At 39.9% G+C, this 10,366-nt stretch overlaps 2 protein-coding genes across 2 annotated transcripts in view; both read left to right on the forward strand.

The window, feature by feature from the left end:
- The window catches only part of cmtr1 (cap methyltransferase 1), a 13,194-nt gene extending 10,140 nt beyond the window's left edge, over nt 1-3,054 (forward strand). Inside the window, exons 18-23 of the mRNA XM_020589681.1 lie at nt 349-440; nt 638-706; nt 1,024-1,071; nt 1,226-1,338; nt 1,564-1,672; nt 1,864-3,054. Coding sequence (XP_020445337.1) covers nt 349-440; nt 638-706; nt 1,024-1,071; nt 1,226-1,338; nt 1,564-1,672; nt 1,864-1,999 — 567 coding nt within the window. The 3' untranslated portion in view covers nt 2,000-3,054. The remainder of the gene's footprint in view (nt 1-348; nt 441-637; nt 707-1,023; nt 1,072-1,225; nt 1,339-1,563; nt 1,673-1,863) is intronic.
- Nucleotides 3,055-4,202: 1,148 nt separating this feature from the next.
- LOC109952699 (heme-binding protein 2-like) lies at nt 4,203-6,747 on the forward strand. Its single transcript, XM_020587903.1, is given in 6 exon segments — nt 4,203-4,229; nt 5,386-5,404; nt 5,407-5,520; nt 6,178-6,308; nt 6,311-6,344; nt 6,347-6,747. Coding segments are annotated over 6 exon segments (450 nt in total). The 3' UTR covers nt 6,472-6,747.
- Nucleotides 6,748-10,366: the final 3,619 nt, after the last annotated feature.

Here is a 10,366-nt window from a genome sequence, read left to right on the forward strand (position 1 = left end):
AAAAAAATGAACTTAAATGATTTTAGCATATGGCTGCAATATAACAAAGAGTGAAAAATTTAAGGGGGTCTGAATACTTTCTGTACCCACTGTATATTAAAAGAATGTGTAAGACTACTAAGATAATGTTGAGAGGATGGATTAGAAAGATGGAAGGCTAAACAGATTTAATATGGAAGTGGGTATCCTGCTCTCTTTAAGCTTGCCTCTATTTCTGTGAATCAGTTGTTCTCACTAGATGATGTGTAATATTTTTGACAAGTTTCTCCTAACACACAGTTCAGGGCTCAAAGGTTGGAAAGGTCTTTGTGGTTTTAGACATACGTTGACACCGTATTTATTCCTCAGGGCAAAGCTCAGCGAAGAATCAGTGCAGTTCATGTGATGGATGCACTAATAATAAATGGCACTGATGTAAGAGATCAGCATTTCAACCAACGGTAGGACAATGTTAACAGACTTTTCTGTCGTTATGTCTGACCTGAGCCCAAATAGTTGCACCATGTTCTGAAATGTCCACTGTCCTCATAGTTCTTTCTGTAAATGTCTAGTGATGCCATAGCACTGTATGATTAGCAGTGAATGTGTTTCATTGTTTACTAAAGTTTACTTAGAGAAAGCCATTGTGTGTGTCCAGGATACAGATGGCTGAGAAATTTGTGAAGGCGGTGGCCAAACCGAGCAGACCAGACATGAACCCTATCAGGTATTAATTTAAATGAATTCAACCATTTTAATTACAGCTTTTTTTATTCTATGTGCAGGGATCTTAATATCTGTGAAAGCACTGGAAGGATGGACAGTCTGAGCTGTGAAAGAAGTTGGATGTAGAGTTTAATTTACATGATAAAACATTTGGAAATCTTGTGAAAATCTTGATGTGATCTGAAGGCAGAACGATAAATTTTCTGATATAAGTGGCAAAATAAAAACACAGTGGAGCAGGAGGGCTTTTTTGTAGTCCTGTTAAATTGTAAACAGTGTTTTGATATTAAGGTGCAACTTTTTTTTTTTCTTAATCAGAGTGAAGGAGGTTTACAGGCTGGAGGAAATGGAGAAAATATTTGTCCGGTATGCCAAGATGGATGTCCATAAGTGAACTATTAAATATCAAAGTTTCATATAATTCTATTCTAAATGTTGAGGTTTTCCTTGTTTTTAAGCCAAGGTTATTTGTTAACAAGGGCTTTGTTCATCTGTCGATTTTCTTCTATTCCTCATCCAGACTAGAGATGAAGATAACGAAATGCTCAGGAGGAACCCCTCGTCTGTCCTACACTGGCAGAGATGACCGACACTTTCTCCCCACAGGCCTCTACATCATTAAAACTGTCAATGGTTTGTATGTGTGTGTACCTGAGTGTGTATGCTGTAGCTCAGTGTAAAAAAAAAAAAAAAAACATCACCATTTATTAATACTTATCTTTTTATATCTATTTATACTTTCATTCATTTTAACTTTGTCAAAGTACCTTCAGTAGATCCCTGTGGCCAGTATGAAAGTGTGAGAAGATAGAGACTATCTCTGAAAAATCAGTCCTCTACTCTCTCTCCACCCATCAGAACCATGGACAATGGGGTACAGTAAGAAATCCATGAAGAAGTTCTTCTTTAATAAGATGACCAATGAGTCCACCTATGAAATGCCACCAAACTCTGCTGCTCCCTTCCAGTATGTATTTACCTGTTAAATGTTATTTTAAAGGCATCAAATTAGTTGAAACACGTTTGATTTCTGTATCAGAAATTATCAGTTCTGTAGTGTGATGTCGATGTTATGTTAATTTTATGATCCGTTACTGCTAACAAAATTCATGATTATTATATGAATGAACAGTATCCTTTCTTTGACTCTGTCCTCAGTGTCTGCCACTCTGAGCGGCTCTTCTGGGAGTGGGTGGACGGAGTCATAGTTCACGATTCTCAGACTCGGAAAGACCCGGAGAAACTGTCCAAAGACCGTGTTTTGTCCTTTATCCACCAGAATCACCAGCTCTGAAACTCTCACTGAGCCCAGAGCTCCACCAGCTGCAACCTGAACACAGCATGCACTCGATTATGGAGGACATACAGCCAGTGACAACAGAACTCCTTGTAAGCAGTGGTGGTTGGACAAACCACTCTGTCTTTCTGCCTTTTCTACTGCCGTTGGTTCTGTGAGTTGTTATAAATAAGAATCGCCTCAGAGTGCAATATGGAAACAAGAAGTTGCTTCCTTTGTCTCTCCACAGAATTGCATGTCCCTGGAGATCGAGTTTTTACAATTCCTAGTCCATGCCATGCTTATGTGTGTTTGCTTATGTCACGTTAGCAATGATAGGGTTTAAAATGTTGAACTATGCATCCATATCTGTAAACACATTCTTGCTTGCCTTGCTCTACACCTGTTTTAAACACAGCTTCTCTGCTTGTCATTTCTGTAGACTGTTGTCTTACAGCTTACTCCTGCAAATGAGTAGGTGGAGCCTAAATACAAGAAACATGCTGATCATGTTCTAACTTATTGTCACCATTATTTCAACATTCATATCATTTACAAATGTAGCAGCTTTTTCCCATTCATCCCGATCTGTCTGTGTGTGTGTGTGTGTGTGTGTGTGTGTGTGTGTGTGTGTGTGTGTGTGTGTGGCCTGGTATTACTCATGTTGTGGGGACAAATCTTTTTACACAGTCGTACTGTTGGGACTTGGTGTCCTTATGGGGACAAAAAGTGAGTCCCCAAATCATAAATAATAAAATTTTAGAGTGATAACTTGGTTTAATGTTATGGTCTCCAGGAAAAGAATGTCAATATAATGTCCCCTGAAATGATGGAAACAGGTGTGTGTATGTGTTAAAAATCAGGAAGGTGTCTTGTTCGGTTTTAAGTTGTGAGTCCTCATTTCTTCCGGATCGGGCTGCAAGTCGGTTATTTTTCTCTTGTAAAGTTAGTTCCTTTTGATGTAAATAATAATAATGACATTGTAAATAAATGGTAGATGCTCATCTAAGAACGTACTCTCCACTGCCTGATGAATTTTGATTTGGGGGCGACTGTGGTTCAGTGGGTAGAGCAGTCGTCTCCCAACTGGAGGGTTGGTGGTTTGAATCACGGTGCCTGTGGTCCACATGTCGAAGTGTCCTTGGGTAAGACACTGAACCCCCAAATTGCCCCCGATGGTTAGAGCCACCGGTGTGAGTTGGTGCCACAGATGGCTGCCTCAGTTCTGTACCGGAAACAAATTCCTTGTGTGTGTGTGTAACATATTTGGCCAAATAAAGGTGGTTATCCTTTTTATTTAGGGTATTGTCTGAGTAATGATAACTGTGGCTGGATTAATATGTTTAGAGGGCCCTGGTGTCTTCAGCTTCCTATCAGGTATAGTGCATAGAGCCCACTATACATGGCAGCCTAATTATACAGTACAGATATACTCATTTTCACATCAGAGAGGGAGATTGTCATTAAAAATTTCCAAAATGTTGGCACTGAAATTTATGATTCAGTCACTCACGGTCCAAATCAGCATAATAGGAAGGCAGTGTTTCCCCTACTGTTATGTTAGGGGGGCGCCCCACCCGTCACCAGGATGATGAACTGCGGAGCAGGAGACAAGCGTCACTCTGAGCGACCTTTTTTCAAAAGACATTTACAGCAATAAAATGCAACACAGCGGGCACTTCCAGGCCAAGAGTCTCCCAACAGCTACTGGTGACTGCTATGCTAATAGCCCTTTTTGAATGAGACAGCGTGACCCTGTATGGCAAAAGATTATTCTGGAGAGGTGTGAGAGAGCCCATTTAAACCAAGGCAACCACTCAGAAAAACGACTTTCTGTATTATTATCAAATGAGTCAACATAAGAATGTGACCCAAATCAAAACCAGGGTGATACCTGACTGCTCTACTCTGAAATGAAAGGGTGAATACAGATTAATACAGAAACTGTACGGCCACACCACTGTAAGACGTCTACTGAAATAGATATTTATTAGGGCTGCACGATAAATCGTTTTGTTTATGAGTGTGATTTAGATCTTTGTGCAATCTCAGCCTCGTGTGACAATGATGTGAGAAACAAACCAGAAAATGTTCTAAATGTGTGCTACTCCAGCTTCTGGGTGGCTTGGTGGTTAATACCATTGTATTTGGTACAGCAGGTCAGGGTTTGATTCCCTGTCAAGGCACGGGCAATATCCAGTGTGGGCCCCCTAGCAGGGAGATGCCTTTCATCAAACCAAGCACCCTGGTCAGACCCTTCATCACTACACAAATTCATTCCTTCTTTTAAAATTGTACATTTACCTGCAGTTCCTAAATCATGCTGTCTGCTTTTGGCTGCAAACTTAAAATCTGCTTATTTAGGAAAGTCCAAGCTATCTACTTTTTATAGCACTAAACCAGGAACTAAAGGAGAACATCCACGTCCTTTGACACAGCAGCTCATCTTCTGTGAGGAGCTACCGCAAAATGGTGGGCTATTTATGTTGACTGTAAATTTTCATAGTATAATATTATGCTTATATAAGAACCTGAATGAATCTTACAAGGGACTTTAGTCAACACTTCAGTGTCATAGCACAAGGATGGAACAATATCTATCAAAGATCAAAGATTTTATTGTCAATTGTATGTGCAGGACATACAGAAAATCGAAATAGCATTTCTCTCTCACCTAGTATTGAATGCCATCACATTTAGGAAACTAAAATAGAATAAAAGTAGAGTAAAATAGACTAAAAAGAATAAGCTAACTAAGTCAGAGTGATTAGGATAAAGCTAAACAGTACAACCTAATAGGCTATGACTCAAACCATACACAATCAGTGACAGTAGATTGTCAGATAGTTGTGAGACTGAGATGCACATGGATATGAATATGTTTGATAGATTGCCTGGGTCAGCTTTCACTTATAAACCATTTATTGCTAGGCTGTTTCTTTGCCGTAACTTGTCAGTGGGACTGTGACAGTGTCCTCATTAAATGTTACATTTTCTTAATTTTGTTGGGTTTTGTTGTGACCTTAAAGTGAATGGAGAGGTACATTAGTCACAGTAATACTTTGTTTCCATTGTGATGTGTTGGCCCAGTTAGTTTCACAAGTCACAAAAACTAGGAACAACCTGTACACTGGAAGTAGCAGGCTGCAATTTAAGTTTTAATAATGAGCCTCTCTATGTATTTTAGTCAAAACTGTTACACACTGTATTTGCTTTAAATAAAATCTAAAACTGCTAATATTTAGTATGAATAAAGAGGGGTTTCAAATACATACTGTACAGAGATAAATGTAAGAGTTTACTGTTTTCAGCTGCTTTGGCAAGTCTGGCAATGCAGCTTATCACACATTGTCAAATGTAGTTTATATCTAAGGAAATATTCAGAGTGTGTCTGCGTTTTGCAGGGACAAGACTATGAGATCCACAGTACCAAGAGGCTAAGTGGGTGAGCACTTCTCTGAGTTGGATGAGGTGGGATGCAGCCTTGAATGCTGGCTTCCGCAGACTCTTCAGCTACATCCAAGGCAGCAATCAAGGCAGTGAGTTTAATGAGATTAGCCCTTTAAAGGCCACATTAACCAACAGTGAAGACTACAATAAACCCCACCACCACTGTGTGGTCTGTGATGTTATTTATTTTGTTGAGACTGTTGTCAGAGAGGGCTTTTTAGGGTGCTGTTGTAAACTTGGTGACACTCGATTAAACCCAATCACTTAAGGTAAATAATGGTCAAAAGTTGAAGAATTATGTTTTGGATAAGTTTGTCAGTACTTTGAACATGTGAATCAGTCAATAAATACAAGAGAGAGTGCACTTTAGTTCTTACTCAGCAGTTTGTAACAGTGCCACTGCCTTTGTCTTACTCAGCTGTCAGGAGGATTATTTATGAGAATATATATTGTTTGTGCTGTTGACTAGTGAGGTCTGCAGTGTAAAGACAGTGTGATGTATAAACACTGTGTTTAATCCTCTACATCTGCCACACATTGTGGCTCTATGCCAGCCAACTGATAAGACGTCATCATAAACCAAAGTTTAGATCTGCAAATAAGGGTTTATTTAGAAAATGTAATAACTGTGCGTTTTACAAAAACAGATGTTAGATTGATCATTATCATTTCATGTCTAATTATATTCAGCCGTTTGTGTTTTTGCTTTAAAAAAAAAAAATTGTGTTCATGTTTTTGTTGCTCAGAGGTCAAAGCGGACATGACGGCACCTGTGACTTGTCGTGTGGACCCCGGAGCCAGCCCTGCATGTGAATCTCAGTTCACAGTATCGTTCTACATCCCTGAGGAGCATCAGGTCAATCCACCAGAGCCTAGTGTGACCCAGACGTGTTTGTAGAGCACCTGAAAGAGTTCATAGTCTCTGTTACGACAGCCTTTTCAAACTGATCAACTGCAGGAATGAGGTCTGGATCCTTAAGAAGGAAAAGGAGCAGTTGGGAGTTCAAAGGTTATGCAACACCCTACCCACTGCATTTTAATACTTACATTTAGGAATTAAGATTTCATATGATCAGGCCACAATTTAACATTACTAAACCTAAAAGTTTCCACAGTGGGGTAATATGTCCAGCAGAGGGCGCCAAGTATTCAGAAGATTTCTCTCATTTGGTGCAAACCATAACTGCCTCTTCACTTTTTAAAGAATGCCTAGCTGAAAAACGACTTTTCTGCCTTTGTTTACTTTGATATTTGCAAATTTTATTCAGTAACTTCTAAATGTCAAATATTTAATACTTAGTTGTAATTATGTGTTAACTCTTTATTAGTTTACACCTAAACCTTACTGTGAACAGACTTTCCATGGGATTAAAGGATAGGTTTACAATCTTTAATAGCTGTTTAAATGTAATGCTTGATACATTAAAAGCACTGTTTGTCAATGTAGATGTTCCTTCCATTTATACTGGCTGCATAATTCAGTTCCAGCATTAAAGATGAGGGGGATAAAATCCTCTGGCCTCACTCTGTACAAAAATACAGTCTGAAATTGAGCCAAAAAATGAGGCTCAATTTCCGTCACAAGGCCCGTCTACAAAGTGCACCACCGAAAAGACACTAAAGAAATATTCATTCTTTGGATAGTATCACCAAAGTTACTGCACATAATGGTCACCAGTTGATTACACAACACTTAATTTGGAAAATGTGCCTAAGAGCAAAGCTGTTGAATATTTTTGTAGTACCTCTTTTCGGTGTTGCACTTTGAACACAGTACAGTGCACATAAGATATTTCGTTAAAATGGCTCATTTTGAAAATTGAAAATTATATCGTAGCTCATTGTCTGCCTTACTACAGCAAAGAAGTGTTGTTTGTGTTTTAACATTTCACTTATGATTTATTGATACAGGAACTTTGAATATGTGACTATTTCATCCTAGGATTGGCCTGATGCTACTTTATTAAGTTCTGATATTTTTTCAGGCAAGAACATCACCATTTGTCTGGGTAATGCATCAGCTGATGTGAAAATTTGCTCCAGGGTTTTCAGAGATGTGAGTACCAGTTAGTGGACCAAGCCATTTCCATCATGTTCTCTTTACTCTTCACCGTCTGACTCAGACTGCAGTGATAATTCCTACTGCCACAAATATTCAAATACTAAAAATGAAAACAGATTACCAAGAACGAATATCTGAATAGTTGTTTAATTGGCATCAGCACTAGAACAAACATTCCCCTTTGTAGTTACCTGTCTGTGTGTATTAAACTGTGATCTACCAACAATTTTGATGCCATGTGGGTGTAAGACATTGTCAAGTGACACTTAAGAGCAAACAAACATGGTGCATTGTGTGGTTTTAATCTTGAGGAAGGGATGCTAAATAGTACTTGATGACATTAACTGAACCAACCTTCAAATGATAAAGAAATTAATAATAAATAGAACTCATCATCAAATGATTGATCATTTTGCACCTCTAGCTCTAATGTGTAACTGTTTTTGTCATCTTTAGTTTGTTTTGTTTAATATGGTTTGAATCAAACCACAGAAAATTGCACTGAGTTGTTTATCTGATCTGTAGTGGATACGGCTCAGACCGTCCTCCACACTCTGATGGTCGTGACCTTTTTATCAGTCGGATCAAACCGTCGCCACAGTTCACTTCAGCCTTTATCCTCCCTCGCCACCTTCTCCCCCTTGCTTCCTCACCATCACGTCTGCTGAGTCGTTCCTTTTCTTTGTGGCAGAATTGTTCACAGTATCACGTTCAGACACTCAGCAGAAATTCCATCTTTTTTTTTTTATACACACGCTCAGACCCACTCGGATCGATCTCTTTGGCCATGCTTGTTGGGGTGAGGCTTTGCTGTGCGGTGGTATTGCATAATGAAGCTTGCTGTTTTATTTCAAACACCACAGTTGTGCATTTTATTTACCCACTCCCCAGGCTGGTGGAGCCCTCGAGTTGATGCAGAAGACGGGGCGTAAAAATAGCTGCATGGCGAAACTCATTTTCTGGTGACAAAGATTAACTTTGGAAAAGTAATGTACAACATGCAGCGGTACATTGTGAGGCAGTTTTTATAGGCCATGTGAATAATAAGTACTTTTACTTGATTTTAAGGTTCCAGTTTCTTCCCACATCCCATATTGCAAACCGGACGCACTGTACCAGAGAATGTAATCTGCCAAAACTGTAGGTATCAGTAGGTGTGTGTTAAATTTACATGGCTGGGAACTGTTTTCTGAAGCAAATTTTTGTATTGATTTGTTGTTCTTTCCAGGCTGCAGTTGGTTTCCATTAATTTTACTACATTGTGAAGATTAGGGCCACAACAAACTTTAATTTTCAGTATTGATTAATGTGACCATTCTTTTCTTGGTTAGTTATTTAGTCTATAAAATGTCACAAACTAGTGAAAAAGGCCATCACAGCTTTAGAGCCCAGTGTGTTCACGTGGTTTGTTTTGTCCATCCAAAAGCCCGAAACCAAAATATATTAGTTTACCAACATATGAGGAAGAATAGCAGTAATGTAGATGCAAACAGGGAGCTTTCTACATTGGTGTAATCTTTAAGACAGTTATTCCCAGCTTGGGGGTGAGGATAGCCTGAAGCATTTGCAGGATATACCTGAGGGATCAGAACCTATTTCATGCAAAATATGTGTTAATCTGAAATCTGTAAGTAGTATTTAGGCAGTGCATGATGCAGCGTGCGCTGTTTTGAAGTGGCTTTGCAGAGAAGTCAGAACTAAAGAGTGGTATTTCTTCGGTTGTGTGTTTTCAAAATCGAGCTTCCTCTTGCTGGGTTTTTTCAGGACAGTCAACCCTCCCTTTAAAAGTTAAAAATGTAACTGCAAGAAAATTGGTCCTTACATTGTCCACTTGACAATATACATGTTGTCCGATATTATAGTTTGTGAAGGCAGCACTTCTCCTCAGCTAACTGTTAAAGGTCTAGTTGGAGCTTCCCTAAATGCATTAGCAAGTAAAAGTTTCAAACCTGTCCTTAATTCTTCCTTAAGTGTCTAAAACCAAATATGACCAAGAGGAAAGGGACACTGGAATGTCAATAGTGTGATTATACAGTAGCTGGGAGCAGTTTGTATTGATTCCTGTTTGACAGCGAGATGGACACTGTGTAGCCTTTGCGGGGCAGGTGGAGTCCGTCATTTGGTTTACGGGTGGATGGAGATGCTAAGGCATTGGAATGGTTTCAGCATAGGACCACAAGGCCACATGTTGTAAGTCAGACAGTCGGGATGGTTCAACAGCGGAAAGGTCTATTATGAGCTGAGCCTGTGGTTCAGTGTGTGTTCTGTCCTAATGGGATGTCCAGGAAGAGACGTAACTGATGACCCCATGTGGGGAGGAGGAGGAGGGCTAAATGATAGCCTCTGGAGTTTTCCAGATGACAGACGAGTGTGGGTGCCATGGCGACAGTCCTAATGAGGCGCTGATTTGGGTTGCTGGGCTGGCAGATGGCCGTGAATCACACAGCGAGAGAGAGAGAGAGAAAGAGAGGGAACGAAGGCGAAATGACAGACACCCACTCCTTAAATATCACCTTGTTTTTATTACACAGACATACACAAGAGCGTTAGCAGCTTGCCTTCAGTTCCACTCCCACTACTTCACGACATCTTTTTCTGTCTTCCCGTCTTTTCACAAGCACTGCGTGGTTGAGACATTTGCCGTCACGGTACAAACCTGGACCACAAGTGTTCAATCGTGGCCAGGGTGGGGTGGGGGACGGGGTGGAGTCACACAGGTGATTAAACCACAGAGTGTTATTGGCTGTCAGGAGGTTACGGAGTCTGACGCCTCTTACCTCAGTTTATGACTGTGAAGAGGCCACATTTACTCAGCTGTGAGCACCAGCGTGGGTTTAAGTATAAATATACATTTGTGCACGGTGTTCATTTTA

Source organism: Monopterus albus, unplaced genomic scaffold (genome assembly GCF_001952655.1).
Source record: "Monopterus albus unplaced genomic scaffold, M_albus_1.0 scaffold9.1, whole genome shotgun sequence".
In the NCBI taxonomy this organism is placed as follows: domain Eukaryota; kingdom Metazoa; phylum Chordata; class Actinopteri; order Synbranchiformes; family Synbranchidae; genus Monopterus; species Monopterus albus.